At 42.8% G+C, this 17,899-nt stretch overlaps 1 protein-coding gene and 1 long non-coding RNA gene across 2 annotated transcripts in view; both read left to right on the forward strand.

The window, feature by feature from the left end:
• LOC146986306 (uncharacterized) overlaps window positions 1–4,018 on the forward strand; it is an 84,651-nt gene extending 80,633 nt beyond the window's left edge. The window contains exon 4 of the long non-coding RNA XR_015036026.1: window positions 3,845–4,018. This is a non-coding gene — a long non-coding RNA (uncharacterized LOC146986306). The remainder of the gene's footprint in view (window positions 1–3,844) is intronic.
• A 1,652-nt stretch (window positions 4,019–5,670) lies between these two features.
• Window positions 5,671–16,938, forward strand: olfml1 (olfactomedin-like 1). Its single transcript, XM_085780074.1, has 8 exons — window positions 5,671–6,252; window positions 7,978–8,081; window positions 8,156–8,346; window positions 9,007–9,110; window positions 14,253–14,444; window positions 15,266–15,446; window positions 16,248–16,407; window positions 16,504–16,938. The coding sequence occupies exons 1-8, from the start codon at window positions 6,118–6,120 to the stop codon at window positions 16,661–16,663; spliced, it is 1,227 nt and encodes a 408-aa protein (XP_085636200.1). The 5' UTR covers window positions 5,671–6,117; the 3' UTR covers window positions 16,664–16,938.
• The last annotated feature ends 961 nt before the right edge of the window (window positions 16,939–17,899 follow it).

Below are 17,899 nucleotides of genomic sequence, written 5' to 3' on the forward strand. Positions count from 1 at the left end.
TGAAGAGCTCGTTTAAAACTAAATTATTAGAAATATTTAAATGATGATGGACGTGCTGGTGCAGTAAATACAGATTATAAAACATGGACTGATCACCCTGTTAAACGTCTTGATGATATATGATGTGACTTCACAACTGAAGGGGAAAACTTTCAAACAAGGAAAAGTTCACAGCTGATAATTGAATACTGAGAGTATTTAGTGAGTATTTCTTTCTTTTGAAGAAGATTTTGGCTCTGATTTCACATGACTTATTTATTCTGCAGTGATTTTTATGTAAGTATCTGTGGTTATGTTGTTTGCTTTTGGCTTCAAAAGGAGAAACAGTGGACGATACTGTATCTTTCATCTGTACCTACATTGACTCACATGACAATGATATATTTCCTTCATCTGCTAAGAAAACCTATTTTTGGTCTTTTTATGTTTGTTCCAGTTCTTCACAAGGTTTTTAAATATGATATAATAATATGCAAAACATCCCAGCGAATGCAAATACAGATGAAACTGTAATGAAGTGCGTGAGAAGGGAAAAGCTACAGTGAGGTACTGTAACAATGACTTATTCTCGAATTAAACCTAATTAATTCCTATACCAGGGGTTGACGTGGCATTCACCTTGGCGCGCAAACACCAGGGAGCGTCCTGGTAATGAAATTTTAAAAGAGTGGAACCATGGGAAGTCTGACGACCCACGGAGAGAAAAAGAGAGAGAGAGACAAATGAAGTGAAGGAGGGAAGGAGGAGAATAGAGAGGGAAGGTCAGACAGACATTATGAAACACCCTAACCCTAACAAGGAGACACTTTGGCACACGGCAGATTTTCTACATGTTGCTGCGTAATGGGAAATACAAGGTGATTTATACCGAGGAGATGTGAGTGGAAAGAGAAAGCAGAGAGATAGCAGGACTGAGACGCTACGGTGCTGTAAGCTAACTGCTAAAAACAAGCTCATAATGAATACAACAGAATAAACTTGGCCCAGTTGTTAAAGGAATAGTTCAACATTTTGGCAGATTGGCCCATTGCCATAATCCCTACAGTCATAGCAGTAGGTTCGTTACCTTTAATTGTCAGTGCAAGCTGTTTTTAGAGTGGCGGAGCAGAGCCGCGAGCTGCTCAGAGCTACGCTACGGAGGCTCATGGGATTTCTTGGTTCCCCTCTTCAAACTCATCAAATACAAAATCCAACAACTCCAAAATGATCTCATGGACAAGTTGTGACCTGCACATTCACCACGCTATGAGATAATGTTAATGATAATGTTACCGAGGCAAATGCAGAGACTGCTTGCCGAAAAACTGCCCCCGACGGTAACACGCATCAGCTGTTTTGCATGAATTTACCTCAAAATCAACTCTGTCTCGTACATCGGTGAAGTGGCAGCAAAAATATGGTTTTGCAAAATGTCACAGTCCATCAGTGCAGATGCTCCCACATCTATTTGCTGCAGTGCATCTCCTCCTCTGTTGGGAGTTGGACCTGCTCCCAGCGCTGATCTCAGGCCCTCCTCCTATGTTAATAGCAACCCCCCACCACAAACCCCTGTATCATCTTCTCTATATTAACAGCTTCAGTAGCTATAGGACCCTTCCCCCCTGTGTGGTCCTCGCTCAGCTCCATGAACCGTATCCACAGAGTCCTCATCTCCTCGGTCTTCACAGCCACGGCCGCCACATTAACACAGTCGGTTCGACCATCTAACAGCAGGATTCATCAGGTTCATTGGCCCGTCCCCTGTAGCAGGGGTGGGTGATATGGGCAAAAAAAATACCTTGATTATTTTTTTAATTTTCCGAAAACGATAATCTGACAATATCCTTTAAAATGTGATTTAAACAAACAATGCTGTAACACTTGCTTACCAGGACATCTATGGATGGACACAACATTTAGGAACAACAGCTCTTGTTTATTTTCTATATACTTAAGCCTTCAAGAGACTCCCACTAAACTCCAGTGTGGAGACATTAAATAAATACGAAACTTCTGAGCCTCAGAGACGGTGTTGTATTATGGTTGCCGCTGAGACTGCTTGTGGGGGATCACGTTATCATCACGTGACTGAATCCTGCCCGCTGATTGGCTTCTGAGGCACGAATTCGGCAAATGAGGCCTTTCATGCACCTCTACTTTACCAACTATGCGCCTTCCGTTTGTTTTCTTTTCGAGATAGTAAAAATACTTGATGATGTAAAATTGCACATTGTCGTAACATTTACGATACTATCGTAGGCGATATCGCACATCTCTATTGCAGAGCACCACAATTGGGCTGTGAGATCTCTAAATCAAATCAGTTTAATACCTTTTGTGGTAAATACCAGTTTTCCCAAAGCTCATACTTTTGTCTCGACTCTGGGCCGAGATGTTGTTTTGTATTGGCAGCCGTGTTGAAGCTGGAGCTCATGGTGTTTTTTATTTGGCATAGACTGTACAGTTGAAACCGCTGCTCTTTTATTCCTATTGGCAGATGTTTTCATGATTTTTAAGATATCCCACCTCGCCGCGTTTATGTAATTTGTGCTGCTCTGCCATGTTTATATATATTTTCCCTTTTGCTGTATGAGAAAGATCTGTGTAAGTATTGTCAGATATCTGTTAAAGGGGAACTATGCAAGTCCGGTCACTTTTCCTCTGTTTTGCTAACCCTCCTCTCGGCCATGTGCATTTGTTTTCAACGAAGCTGGTGAGAAATCCAGGGAGCGGTGGATAACGTTAACATGGTATATGATAAATACGGTTGTGTAGTCTTATCTGTCATAAACAAGAGATTACAGGTTACGGGCTCTGATTTCACAAGGTTGGTTTTCAGCCAAGAGACGCTAGGTGTGTTAGATTCAGATGTTGATTGAAGAGGCAACTTTAAAGGGAGGAAGTAAAAAACAAACATCTGCATTAGTCTCCAAAATGGCCACTGGAGGGCAGCAGTCATCACCTGTAATCTCTCTTATTAAAAGAAATAAATTCAATGAACAAATATTCACTTGAGTAAAGTACTATAACGAATGTGAGGACAGAGGACAGATATGTTTTTTCACTTCCTGTCCTCCCTGTACCGATCCAGCTGTCTTCATCTCCAACCTGTCTGCACCGGCTGCCATTAAAACCTCATCATCTGTCAAACACAAAGACTGGCAGGAAAGGTCAAGAGACAGAGGGTGGTGTGAAGCTGGTATCACTCCCTCAGCGCTCACGAACACACACACACACACACACACCCGTACATTAACACACGGAGAGGTTTATCTATACATAAAAAACATTCATAGTAGCAGTAAACCCTTATATGTATGTAAACACATGTAAAACCGAGACATGATAGCAGATGAACACACATAACTATAGAAACAAACAGGTATATTACCAGGCGTGAAAGGCCAATCATACGTGTACACACATACAGATACACAAACGACCTAACATACTGTAAACACACACACATAAACACAAAGCCATGCACAAACCCACACACACAGAAACACACATACACAAAGCTCTGGGGATTTACCACTGAGGGTGAAACCAGTCGGATGTCTTGCTGAGACACTATGGATATTTTATAGCTCTCCTCTCCTCCACAAATTGTAATGAATCTTTCATGAGGTTACATCTCATTGTGTGTGTCCATATCATCATGTGTGTAGAGCACAAAGCCAGAAGGTTACACAGAGAAATTATTATATTCCCTCACTCCCTATGTACCTGGTCCTTGAAACCAATGCTTTCTATATATGAGGTTGTAAGATGATCAGGCCCCAACGTGTGTCCATAGCAGCACGTTATGCCGTCATCTGCCTTTTTAAACCAGAAACTGAGGGAAGTTTCTCCTCTTTTGCAGCTCACAGATATCAATGAGTCCCAAGGCCCAGTGGATGTTTCCTCCATCTGGTCTCATCGAACCCATGAGGACCAAAGGTCTGGGAACTTCAGCTGTTTCCCAGTGTCGACAGGGAGCGAACTGTGTTCATGTGAGTAGCAACATGATCTGAAAACTTCTTCCATCACTGACTCATCCACTGAGAGTTTCATCTCTTCATCTCTTCATGCAATTAAAGTTTGTTCAAATCTGTCTGCTGCAGAGGGGAAAAACACTTTCTCCAAACTGAAATGGTAAATTAGAGCCATTGTCAGTTAAAAACAAAACAAAACAAGCTGGGAGAGGGTAAAACTCTGAATTTTGAAGTTTGAAATCATTCATTTGTAAGAAAAAACATGCAAATTCAAAAAAAACAATTCAAATTTTGCAATGTTAGAAATGTAACACCATAAGGTGCAATAATAAAATGGCTGCAAAATAGTGGATTTGGATCGTCCTTGTGGGAAAAAAAACACAAACTTTTGACTTTCTTTCTCTGGAATTGGTATTATCTTGATTTTTTCTCTCTCTATCTCGAAGTTTTCTTTTCTCTGAAGCTTGTGAGGTTTTTCTTGCAAATTTAATTTCTGAGTTTATATTTTCAGAGAATATCCAAGTTTTTTTTCTTCTAAACTTGTGACTTTAAACCTGAAAACTCTGAATTTTATCTTGGAATCTCCTCTTCCTGCTCGTTATTCTTCTTTTTCTTTCACACCCATAGTGGCCAGAATAGTTCATACAGCATTAAACCTGTGACAGTCACATCCACATTGTTGAGCCAAAAGAGTTTTTAAAAAAAACACAGTTCACATTTCAGCTTGTGAACGAGGCTCACAGCTCCTTCTTAATTTCCAGCTGCTTTGTTATTACCACTGCACCCAGCAGAGGATTTAGCAGCGGGCTATAATTACAGACCTCAGGTAGAGTGGTGAGGGGCGGCGGGCGATGTGGTGAAGCCAACTGTTGTGCGACCGTATGTGTGATGTGGTCGTACTCTTTGTTGTGATGTGGCGCCATCTCATGGCGGCGACCTGCAAAGACCTGGAGGATGAAATAACAGAAGATGTTGAAGAAATAGGATCTGTCTTACTTTGTTAGCATCTAAGTGTCCTATTATGTATTATCAGTGTGTTGTTAAGAACTAGTTTATGCTCCAATTAAAGGTGTTTGAGGTTAATATGCAACAGATACAGATACAGTGTTGAGAGCTGACAACCAGATGTTGTCTATCGTGACAAAAAAAAAAGAAAAAGAAACAAAAAACGCCCAGGAAACAGAGCCAGGTGGCTCTAAAAGGCAGCAGATGGAGATAAAACAGCAGCTATACCCACAGATTCCCCATGATGGCTGCTGCTGTGGCAACTTTTTGGCCGTGAATCAGTCAGAATATCAACTGGATCACCAGGAATAGTAATAAGGCCGGACGCCACGCTGCCACTGTGGATTTACACAGTCTCTCCCCGTCCCTTTATGTTGTGTCTCCCCTCTGATCAGAATAACTACCACTTTGTGGGGTTGTGGCAATATTAGATAATAACACGTCCTCCTGGATCACAAGTCTAGACTCGGAGAGGAAATGAACGACCAACTGTAAAATAATCTGCTGTGTCTGTGCTGCTGCCAAACAACACAAAACAAAACAAAACACTCACTTCCAATAGACTAAATCACAAATATTATTGAACACATGTTGTGCAGTGTGTGTGTGAGAACTGAGGACGTGTCAGTGGGCCATCTGGAGGGGATTACAACCTAAAAACTTCTGGATCGGCCAATAGGGTATGAACTTCTTCCCCCTTTTCTCTCTCATACCTCAAATGCAAAGTCTGGAGAGGGGAAGGGTGGGAAAGAGAGACTTGGAGAGAGGGAGAGAGAGAGGGGCTGGGAAGGAGGGACTGTTGGTGGGTGAGGCTCACTTGGATCCAAAAAAAAAAAGAAGAAAATCCACTGGCGCAACGACTGATTAAAGAAACAAGGCAGAAAGTTCTGGAGCAACGACTTAAACAGGACTGAAAGAGCAGCAGCAGGAGGAGAAGAAGAGGAAATACTCAGCTGAACGACCATCAAGGATTCCTCTCAACGCAGCCAGACTGTTGTAGACTGAAGAAGACTGAAGCCACGTGGATTTGATCTTGATCTTTTTTGAGGACTGTTGCTGCTGCTGTGGTGGGACAGTGGTAGTAGTACTTGTACGGTGCAGGAGCTGCAGATGTTTCAGTGCTGAGTGTTGTGTTGTTGTTGTTGTTGTTGTGGTGATGATGCTGTCAGGCAGAGCGGGTCCTGCCCTGCTCGTATCTCTGTGTCTGACTGTGGCTTCGGTCCAGAGTCAGGGCTCATCCACTGACTCCTTCATCATCCAGTACCTGGAGAGGAGGCTGGTTCAGATGGAGGTAGGTTCCTTCCATGCAACATCGATTATCTGCATCCATCAGGGTCAAGCCTCGGCTCTTAGAGTCAGGGATAGTTCACCCAAAATTCAAATTTCACTCATTATCTACTCGACTCTCTCTACTCTCTGTCGACTAAGGGCTGGGAGAAGTTTCAGAGTCCTCCGTGCCTTCTCAGAGTTACGGGGGGGTCAGCGCAGCAGTATTTGTCCATATGACGGTTGTGAATGGTGCTCACTTTTCTTCGTCCAAAAAGACACACCAAAAAACATCCAAATACCTCCATACTGCTCGTCTGTAATGTCCCTCTTGTATTGAAGCCCCGACATGAGAAATTGTTCCGAAAAAAATTAAATAAGTCTATATTTTAAGCTTGTTTGTAGCTGCCAGTGTCTTAGTCCACTGTTCTTCCTGTGATTTGCACTGACCGGTGGAACAATTTCTCATGTCGGAGATACAGTACAAGAGGGACATTACAGACGAGCAGCATGGAGGTATTTGGATGTTTTTTGGTGTGTCTTTTTGGACGAAGAAAAGTGGTATCCATTCACAACCATTATAACCCCCCCCCCCCTTTACTCAGAGAAGGAACGGAGGACTCTGAAACTTCTCACAGCTCTTAGTCGACATGAGGGTGAGTAGATAATGAGTGAAATTTGAATTTTGGGTGAACTATCCTTTTAACCATTGCAGTGAGTTTACATATGTAGTATATTCTGCTGTCTTATCTTGCTCTGTTTAAGCTGTGAAAACTTTTCTTACAGCTGTTAAAGTGGGTGGGTTTATATATTCAAGAATGCACTTGGTTCATACCACACTGACATCATCTGGCTGCAGTGCTGTTGGCATCCTCTCCCCTGTCTAACTGATTATCTCTGTTTGTTATGGGTTGAGTCTGGTTGAGTCAACAGATCTGCAGAAAAAAAATATCTGGCAATGTGTTAGTCGGGTTTGTCAAAAAATAAACACAGAACATTGAACGCCCCAGGTTAGCCATTTGATATTATTAGTGATTTATGCTTTAAAATCAGGTTGTGTAACATTTCCTGAAGTAGGGAAGAGCCATAAAATCAATGAACCAAGTTGGACAGCAAGACAAAGTTAGTTTTTTGAACGTTAGGTAACTTAAGCCAGCATCAAAGACTGGTCATATAAAAATACCTGAGGGTTTGTTCTTTAAAAATGTAAATGAGAATATATTGTTTTGTTTGACCCAATGTGTCAATTAGTGATAGTTGTATCACATTTAATATAATTGTGTCCAAGACATAAAAAGTTGAAGTTGTCAGACTTATTCACATGTCTTTCATTGTGTTTTTTATTGTTGTATAAATTCTCAAGTAGCTAAGTTACTCTCTAAATAAATTAGCTAAGAAGACCATACACCCCTGGTTGATCATACCAGGCCTAGTAAGAGAGTAGCAGCATAGAAAACCAAAGTATATTAATCAAACAATGTTGTGCTTTATTGCTTGTATTACTGTAATTTCCCAGCTTGGGATCAATAAAGTATACTTATCTATCTATTAAATCTAAAGTCTCAACTCTCTCAATAACTACAGTAGTTGACATTTACCATCTTTAGCCAGTGGTGATACTGCACCAAGAGAGCGTCCAGCAGCAAAACTAGTGAACTGAATTAATTGAGTATGGCGGGTTTGTTTTATTCTGTGAGGAAGGTAATTACACCTTCCTCTTCATAGACATCTCTTTATCTTTTTTTTTTAGGAGCGTCTGGGTCAATGTGAGCAAAGCACAGCGAGCGCCACCCAGAGGACCTACGACCTCTCCTCTGAACTGAGGGGTTTCATGTCCACTCTCAATGTCCTGAGGTAGGAAATACAACTGAATAATCAAAAAGGGATTAGAGAGAGGTGTATAAAATAATCTGTGTTGTGCTCCTCAGATCGGAGGTGAAGAGCCAGGTGGACAGCGTGACTGTGCGAGTGGACCGCATGGAGCGAGAGCTGGAGTATCTAGAAAACAAGATCCCCTCCCAGACCGACATCGAGATGGAGGAGGCGCTGCTGGAGCAACAGATAAAAGCTGCAGAGCTGGACCTGATCAAGAAGAAGGCCAAGATCAAAGTGGAGAATGGTAGGCAGCATTGTGTTTTAAAGGGATAGTTCAACATGTTGGCAAATTGGCCCATTGCCATAATAGCTAATGGGATTTCTTGGTTTCCCTCATCAAACTCATCAAATACACAACCCAACAACTCCAAAACGCTCTGGTGGACAAGTTGTGACCTGCACATTCACCACGCTATGAGATAATAACAGAACGTCACGAGACCGTGGTGTTTTCGAGGTAAATGCAGGTGAGACTGCTTGCTGAAAAACTGTCCCTGAAGGCAACGTGCATCAGCGGTTTTGCATGAATTTCCCTCTAAAACAACTCTGTCTCGTAACGTTCTGTTATTATCTCATAGCGTGGTGAATGTGCAGGTCACAACTTGTCCACCAGAGGGTTTTGGAGTTGTTGGATTGTGTATTTGATGAGGGAAACCAAGAAATCCCATTAGCCTCTGTAGCGTAGCTCCGAGCAGCTCGCGGCTCTGCTCTGCCATTCTAAAAATAGCTTGCACCGACAATTAAAGGTAACGAACCTACTGCTAAAACTATAGGAATTATGGCAATGGGCCAATTTGCCAAAAATGTTGAACTATCCCTCTAAAATATGAAACTTCAAGGCTGTTTTTCTACAGTTTGATAAAAACAAACAATGAATTCACCGTCCTCTCTCCGTCACCTCCAGACTGCAACACGGCTCTGAGTCAAATCAAGTCTCTCAAGATTGTGAAGAAGGCAGGAGACGTCTACGGCTCCTGGTTCAAGGACCCGTCAGCCCAATCAGCCAAGGTCTGTTCGTTTTAAAGGGTTGAGGTTTATGGTAATAACGGAGTGTTTACAGTAGACAGCTGTTTCTCTTTCCAGGCAGCAGGCTGCGTCTCGCTCTCAGTCTGAAGCTGCTCATCAACAATCACTGACCTTTTTTATCATAACACTCAAAAGTGATTTTTCAGGGCTATTTCACTCTCATTCATCCAGAAAACTATTGCCAATATTAGCATCTTTGAGCTGATTGTTTTGGTTTTGCATGCAGCTTCCCTGTCCTTTCACTCATAACCCTGTTTTCAAATGTAGCAGGTTCTTATTTCTCTGCTCATCCCAGGCTACGTTAACTACCCAGCACTGAACAACACACACAAGGTTAGCATTCAACAGGTTGAACGCTTAGTATTTAGCGCTGCTAGAGATGCAGATACTTTAATCCAGATTTGTTGTCCAATATAAAGCTGGAAGTTGAGTAAATATTTACCTCACATTTGCCAGATGGCCAGAAACTCAGCCCTAAAAGAATGTGAATGATGCCTCATGTTTGCTGGATGTCTAAATAGGCAACTCTTCACTAACACTTTAGCCATATCAGCTCAACATGGAGTGTGAAGGATGTGTTTACTGCTTTTTAGTTGGGTGGTTTTGTGATTCTTAATGTTATGGTATTTTAATTAATTTTCTATTCCTGTCGGGAGCCTAGAAATACTTTTGATTTGTTGAATTATAAGAACATTTGAAAGCTTTTTTGCTCTTTTTATTCACTGTATTTCAGAGTGACACTCATCAGCATTGGAGAAGATACATTTTCTTGTTGTTTGAACACCACAGTTTAAGAATATCTTAACATTTTAACTATGAATGGAAACGCTACATTGCCCAATAATGTTGTTACTTTTATTTTTTCATACACAAACATACATACATATAATGGAATCAATAATATAATACTCACAATAATAATATTATAATGTTATAATGATAAATAACTTTAAAAAGATAAATAATAATGATTATAATAATAATAAAAGGTAACAATAAACAAGGTTCCTTTGGATGTTTAATTGTGGTATAGGTTCGTGCAGCTCTCGTTTATGGGGAATCATAAATTAGACTCCATGCATGTGGGAAATTTTTTGCTTTATTGTTGTCTTCCATTACTACCCTTTCCATATTCAAATCATATTTCATTAAATACATTATTTCCATTGTAGAACTGTAAAGGCTTCATTGTTTTTCCAGTGTTGAAAAATTGATTTCTGAAAAACTGAAGATGAGAAAATGATTTGCCATGTAGTTGGATATCCATGACGTATGTTGTTGGTTAATAATAATAATAATAATAAATTTTATTTGTAATGCACTTTACATTTAGGCAATCTCAAAGTGCTACAGTACAAGTTTAATTTAAAAAGGGACACAAGTTAATACTAAAATTTAGCAAAAAGCTTTCCTGAATAAATAGGTCTTCAGGTTTCGTTTAAAAGCATCAGTGGTCTGTGGGGCCCTCAGGTGGTCTGGGAGGGCGTTCCACAGCCTTGGAGCTGCAGAGCAGAAAGCCCGATCACCCATAGTGCGGAGCTTGGTTCTCGGGGTTTTTGAGGGTGTTTGAATTAGCGGATCGGAGGGTGCGTGTGGTGGGGTGGGGTGAGGAGTTCTTTGAGGTATTGGGGGGCATGTCCATGGATGCACTGGTGGGTGAGGAGAGAGACCTTGTACTCAATTCTGAGTGGGACAGGGAGCCAGTGGAGAGTTTTGAGGATGGGGTGATATGATCGTATTTGCGCACCCTCATCAGTATCCTGGCAGCGCTGTTCTGGATGTATTGCAGTCTCTGCAAGCTCCTGCCAGAGATCCCGATGAGGAGTGCGTTACAATAGTCCAGCCTGGAGGAGACAAAGGCGTGGACGAGCTTCTCCGCATCAGCCAGGGTGAGAGTTGGACGGAGTTTGGCAATGTTCCTGAGGTGATTAGAATGATGTTTTGCAAAGATGTTTGATATGGGTGTCAAAAGTGAGTTGTGGATCAATTTTGACACCTAGGTTGGTGACAGAAGTGGAGAGGGGGATGTTTTGACCGGTGAAAGTGATGCTGGTGATGGTGGAAGAGCGGAGCTGATGTGGTAGTGCCAACTAGAAGGCTTCTGTTTTGGAACTGTTGAGTTGAAGGAAATTTAGCTTCATCCACGCCTCTATCTCCTCCAGGCAGGTGGTCAGTGTGGATGTTGGCAGGGGTAGCAGTGGAAGTGGGATTTGTGCGTAGGTAGAGTTGTGTGTCGTCAGCGTAGCAATGGTAGGCTATCCCATGCTTGCTGATGACCTTACCTAGGGGAAGCAGGTAGAGGGTGTGAAAAGGGTGGGCCCTAGCACAGATCCCTGGGGGACACCACAGATGACCTTGTGGGTGTCTGACCTTGCTTTGCCCAGGGTGACATGCTCAGTTCTGTTTTGTCAAGTAGGAGGTGAACCAGTTTAAAAACGTTGGCTGAGAGTCCAATGGTATGTTGCAGGCGGTGGAGGAGGATGTTGTGGTCAACTGTATCAAAAGCAGCTGTTAGGTCGAGGAGGATGAGAAGAGATGGAGAACCAGAATCTGATGTCATCAGAAGGTCATTTGTGACCCTGACCAAGGCTGTTTCTGTGCTGTGGCCCTGGCGAAAACCAGACTGAAACTTCTCAAAAAGATTATTGTCTTTGAGGTGATCGTGAAGTTGTGCAGCAACAATTTTTTCCAGAACTTTTGACAGGAATGGCAGGTTTGAAATGGGTCTGTAATTGGAGAGGATTTCTGGGTCCAGGGTGGGTTTTTTCAGCAGTGGTCTGATGACAGCGGTTTTTAATGCAGGTGGGATATAGCCAGCCAGGAGGGAGTGGTTTATGATCTTGGTGATGACAGGAGATATGGCAGAGATGTTGGCCTTTAGCAGGGCTGAGGGGAAGGGGTCCAAAGCACAGGTGGTTGGTTTCATTTTTCTGACAGTATCCTCCACCTCTCCCTGTGTGATGTTGAGAAAGGAGCAGAGAGGCTGGACGTTGTCAGGTAATGGGTCGGCAGTTTGGGGGGGCGGAGCAGCAGGGGTGGAAAGATGTGAGCGGATGTTGGCGACTTTTTGTCTGAAAAAAGTGATGTGCATGTTGCACCTCTCCTCAGTGACCTCAGAGTGGGAGAGTGATGGGGGTTTGAGAAGGTGATTTATTGTTGAGAAAAGTTGTTTTGAGTTTCCCGGGCTGTTGTTGATGATGGTGGAATAAAACCTGGACCGTGCGTTACTCAGAGCTTCTGCGTATGCCTTCCTGTGCTCCTTGTACGCCTGTTTGTGAACAGTCAGCCCAGAGGCCTTGAGCCGCCGCTCGAGGACACGCCCAGCCGCCTTCATCTTTCGCAGCTCGCAGGTGTACCAGGGTGCTGAGCGCGAGAAGGAGACTGTCCTGGATGTTAGAGGGGCGTGGAGGTCCAGTAGCCTGCTCAGGGACTGGTTGTAAGAATCCACTGAGTCAGTAGCAGAGAGGAAGTCAGTGGAGCCAGAGGAGAGAAATTGAAGGTCCAGGGCCAGAGCATCCGCATTGATCTTTTTCAGGTTTCTGAACTGCGCTTGGGTGCTTGTAGGGTAGGGGGAAGGAAAAGGTAGCTCCATTGAAACTACCTTGTGGTCGGAAACACCTAGATCATAAACCAGTAGGTTGCTGATGGGGGCAGAGTTTGAGATGACCAGGTCGAGTGTGTGTCCCTTAGAGTGTGTGTGGGACATCAACATGTTGTTGTAGGTTTAGAGAGTCCAGAAGCTACTCGACAGCGGGGAGACAAGGGTATCAACGTGGATATTTATATCTCCCAAAATGATGATGTTCGCAGAGGAAGTGCAGAGAGTTGTGAGGAGATCGGATATTTCAGGGATGAAGCAGAGTTGGATTTGGGGGGCGGTAGGTGAGGAGAACAGTCATGGGGAAAGGGGGCTTAATTTTAAATGCTAGACATTCACAGGAGGATGTTGCAGGCAGTGAAATGGGGGAAAACTCCAAGTCTTGTCTGTGGATGACAGCTAGGCCACCACCTCGCCCAGTGCGGCGAGCTGCCTCAAGTAGCTGTATCCTGGAGGACAAGCCTCATTCAGGGCAGAGTAAACCTCTGGCTGATGCCAGGTTTCTGTCAGACACATGAAATCAGTCCCCTCCTGATGTGCTCTTCAATCAGGGTGGATTTGTTGTTGATTGACTGGGTGTTTAAAAAAGTTCAAATTTAAGCAATGACTGTGGAGTGAATCTTTGCACAGGTCGCAACACATTGAAATTCACTCCACATGGACTGTAATCCATATTCCATGAACAGCATCCAGCCGAGTGCGCGGGAATCTCGCGGTGTTTCCCCTGCTGGAGCGCAGAGATCTCGCGGCGTTTCCCGTGTTGATCGTTGCCGGAGCGACGGCGTTCTGATGACGCATCAGACGTGCGACAGGTGACCAGAGCAGACACGGGATGTTTGTAGCAGAGCAGCTCGGCTGGTTATGGAAGATGAAATTTCGTCCCGAGCCTCTGTGGATGTAACGAGGGCGGCGAAGAAGTCCAAGCTCTTTGATGATGGGGACGGCAAATCCAGGATCGACCGCAGGTCTTAGTCGGCGAAGTTGCGAGATGGAGTAGCTGAACGCCATGCTGACCAAGGGAGGATGCTACCCAGTTAGCTGCCAAACAGCGCTAGCTCAGAGCCGCAGCTAACCAACCACTAGTCCACCAGCCAGAAAAAACAGCCGTTTGTCAGGCGATGTAATGGTTGGATCCAGAGAGCCCCTTCCAGGTGGAACAGAGTTGTCAGCTGTGGTTGTCTGCAGCTGATAGGGAACGCTGGTAGCTAGTGGCTACCCCACCATTAGAGGATGGGTGAGTCGCAAGTCCGATGTCTGAAAAAGTACCGCAATTTCGGCAGTCCGTACTGTGAGTTAGAGCAGCTTTGCTACTAAAATATCAAAAAACTATAGATTAAAAGCATTTAGCATGTTTTTGCGGGTGGAGAAGCGGCGAACAATCAGCGCCAGCGTCCTCTCCCTCCGCCCACTATCTGTTTCTGTTATACAAACTGTTGCCAAACATTTTTCAATGTCCTTACCAATACCAAGTCTATATACAATACTGTTGTTGTTACTCACATCTCAGCCGCTCTCGTGTCTTCCAGGTCTACCTGCTCAGTGGGATTCGTAACAACACTCTGCTGGAGTACGTTTCCCTGCAGAGCTTCACAGAGCGGACCACCACCCCCCCGGCCAAAGTGCTGCAGCTGCCTGCAGAGTGGCAGGGAACAGGCCATGTGGTTTACCATGGATTCCTCTACTACCACAAGGCGGATACACCCAACCAGATACTGAAGGTGGGTGACTGAATGCAAGCATGTTCTCATTCATTTTGTTCATTTCCATCATGGCACTAAAATAAATGAGGCGATCCAACAGTCACTCTGATGAGGGCTCATGTTACTTGGCAACAGTCGCTGACTACAGATCTGTGACTGATTTCTCCGGACTGTGTGTGAGACTTGCTGTGCCGCTCTGGCGACTGACTTCAGATCCCTTCGAGGGTCTGGGGAGTTGATTTCTGTCCTGTTTCCTTTTGCTGCTCCGTGTTAGCTGAGGTCAGTGAGCTAACGATGCCAAAAGAAACAATTTTGTTCCAGTTAACTGAGCTGACTTTTTCTCATGATGCTCTCACTGTTTTGGAGCAGATGTTAACTGCGACAGACATTTACTGGGAAAAAAGTATGTTTCCAAAAAATAAAAATAAAAACTACTGTACTGTACTGTAGTACTGTATACGGCTACTTTTACACAGCTGAACTATAACATTTTACCAGGATCCTCATTCCAATCCCTGACATGTGGTTAAAGTGAAATAATCTTGCACATACAGTATGTAAAGGTTTCTTTATGGTTAGGTGACTTTTAAAAGGAATAATCAGTAATTTAAATACTTTTCCAGAATAATTTGCCCAACGCTGCTTTTTGATCCTTGTTTTTCACCATGCATAATCAAAATAACATGTTTGAGAATAGATCTTTGTTCTTGTCTGTCTAATTTTAAGACTAGTAACCTTTTAGTTCCTGTAAAGAAAGTTACAGGAACTCAAAGCCCCTGGACCTTTTGGTGGAAAAGCACCTTATAATGCACATTTCTGTTGGTTCCTATCACGTAAAGGTCGACCTGCTGAATGGCACGGTGGTGGACAGCACTCTTCTCCCAGGAGCAGGTCGCCTCCCGGCCTACAGCCTGAACCCCAACACCTATCTGGACATGGCTGTGGACGAGCTCGGCCTCTGGGTCATCCACGCCGACCCCGAGTACGGAGGAAACCTCATCATTACCAAACTGGATAAAGGTAGAAATCACCAGCCCTGTGCATATACATAAATGATCTAATCAAGTGGTTCTTAACCCGTTTGGGCCACTGGACCCCCTGCGTGTTTTTTTTAGTAACCCTGAGGAACGCCCTTACCCTCCACCACCCAGGTGTAAGGTGGAAATGGCCTTTTTAATTGCATCATTGCATATTTAGTAACAGTTCTGAAGGGAAATACGCAATTTCATTTAGATATGTGTCACAAACAGCAAATGTATGTACTCTAATGTACTCTTTGTGAACACATTTCAACAAATATAAGTCGAAAAGTTTCTCTTCAAAAGTCGTTGTTCACGGAACACTGCACCATCTTCCTGTGGGATATTTCACAATAAAAGCCCAATTAAGAAATGAATGGAGACTGTCCACTGAAACGCTAAAGAGGGTGGGGTGGGGTGGGGGGCTCTTATTTTGAAAAGAGCACAGGAAGTGTTGAGTTTGTAATAACAGTGTAATGCAGTAGTGTAGCCTACAGTAATGCAGTAAATTGAAAAAGACTAACAAGAGTGAATCAAAACCATCAGCTTCTTATTGAAATATAATAATATAAAATATTTCCCATTAAATCGTATGGGATTGGGGGAAATGCCAATTATCTTAGCTTCTGCAGTTTAGGCAATAATTGATGATCACCATATTGGGAAATGATAAATGTCTGTAAAGGTCAATAAATGTTTTAAGTTACACCAAGTCCCACCAGGGGTCCGAGACCCCCTGGTTGAGAAACACTGATCTAATCTATACCTAGTGCTTTTGTTTTGTTTTGCTTTTACACTTCAGTAAGTTTGGCAGTAGAGTATACCTGGGACACACAATGTAGAAGTCGCGATGCTGAAGGCGCCTTCCTCATATGTGGGACCCTCTATGTCGTCTACAACACGCGCTACGGAGGCCGTTCCACCATACAGTGTCTCTTTGACATCCATGACACCATCCACAGGTTGGTTACGGAGAAAAAACACACAAATTATACAACTGAACAGACATAAATATATGATTTATTTCTCAAAGGAAACACTTTGTCTCTTCTCCACAGCGATGAGAGTCCTGTCATGTTCTTCCCAAAGCGCTACACCAGCCACAGCAGCATCCACTACCACCCCGGGGAGAAACAGCTGTACGCCTGGGACGACGGCTACCAGACGATATACAAAGTGGAGACGCGCAGAAATGACCCGGTCGCTGCAGCAGAGTGAAGATAATCTACAGGTTTCATCTATTCAAAAATGACTCAAAAGTCTGAAATACACACACACACTTATAAAAGCACCAGTCTAGGAAAACCATTGTCTGATCAATAGCTTTTTTATCTACTGCTATTTAAGTATAGTGATCCTTTGCTGGCAATGGATGCTGCCTTTATCACTGTTAATCATTACACACATAAAGATCATGTCCACCCAAAGGGCTTTTATTCATAGACTTTATACTTTGTATCAACATAATAAAAAAAGCATTTGAGTACCATGTGTATTTTCAATGATTGAAAATATTGAAAGGCAAAGTATTTATGTATATTCAAAGAACTTGACTCTGGTTTAGCATCGCTCTCAAATATTTTAGTGACATAAAAATGAAAATTTAGCGTAGAACATATATAGTATGTAAAATATCCATTATAATAATAATATTGATTCTAACAATTAAATATATATTAATACCATGCAAGTAGTTCAAATGACTCAATGAATCCATTTTAAGAATGTGTTTATTTCTTAACAATCAGTGAATTTCATTCATTGTATATGTGAACACCAGGTTGTTGTTCATAACCTGTGACCACAACAAAAGCCACCACCAATCACAAACATAATGATTGATACCTCCATCTACAGTGCAAATATAAGTTGTTTTTTTTGGTCAATTATAAATTCATCAGGACACAATGTGTAACCCCACCACAAAATCCCATTCACTATTTCTATAATTTCACACTTGTGCTCTACTACTGTGTATGCCAAACTGACCTATCAGTTAATGTAAATGTTATTAGAAATGGATCAAGCCACCTACCTATCAGTATATAGAATAGTTGAGATTACTTCCACCATAAAATTAGGCCCTTGTACCGCCTTTGTTTTTGATACTTTAAAGGTGTACAGAAAAGAAAATTGAATTTAAGCCCACTTAACATAAAATTAATGTAATAACTCATATTTCAGACGATGTAGGCCAAACTTTGTGCAAAATTCTATTTTTGAGTAAATCCGGGATGAAAGTGTGTATTTTTTTTTTTCGCATTGGATAATGCAGGCGCACAGATTATATGTCAGCCTGCTCACGATTCATCAGCCACTGATATTGGATCCGTCATCCGTCATTCAAACGTCTGAGACGCACACACACACGGAGCTCGGTCTCGCCCCAAGCTTTGAATATCCCACCCGCTCATAACGACCAATCAAAATCGTTTTCCTTACTCGGGTAAACTC

Source organism: Trachurus japonicus, chromosome 6 (assembly GCF_045865225.1).
Source record: "Trachurus japonicus isolate A0001 chromosome 6, Traja_1.0".
Lineage (NCBI taxonomy): Eukaryota > Metazoa > Chordata > Actinopteri > Carangiformes > Carangidae > Trachurus > Trachurus japonicus.

What these genes read in the sequence shown, in the direction of transcription:
- olfml1 (XM_085780074.1), top strand. Translation starts at nt 6,118, where the DNA reads ATGATGCTGTCAGGCAGAGCGGGTCCTGCCCTGCTCGTATCTCTGTGT. An exon ending in CACCCAACCAGATACTGAAG is followed by an intron (nt 14,445 to 15,265) that starts GTGGGTGACTGA and finishes TATCACGTAAAG; the next exon opens with GTCGACCTGCTGAATGGCAC. An exon ending in CATTACCAAACTGGATAAAG is followed by an intron (nt 15,447 to 16,247) that starts GTAGAAATCACC and finishes TTTACACTTCAG; the next exon opens with TAAGTTTGGCAGTAGAGTAT.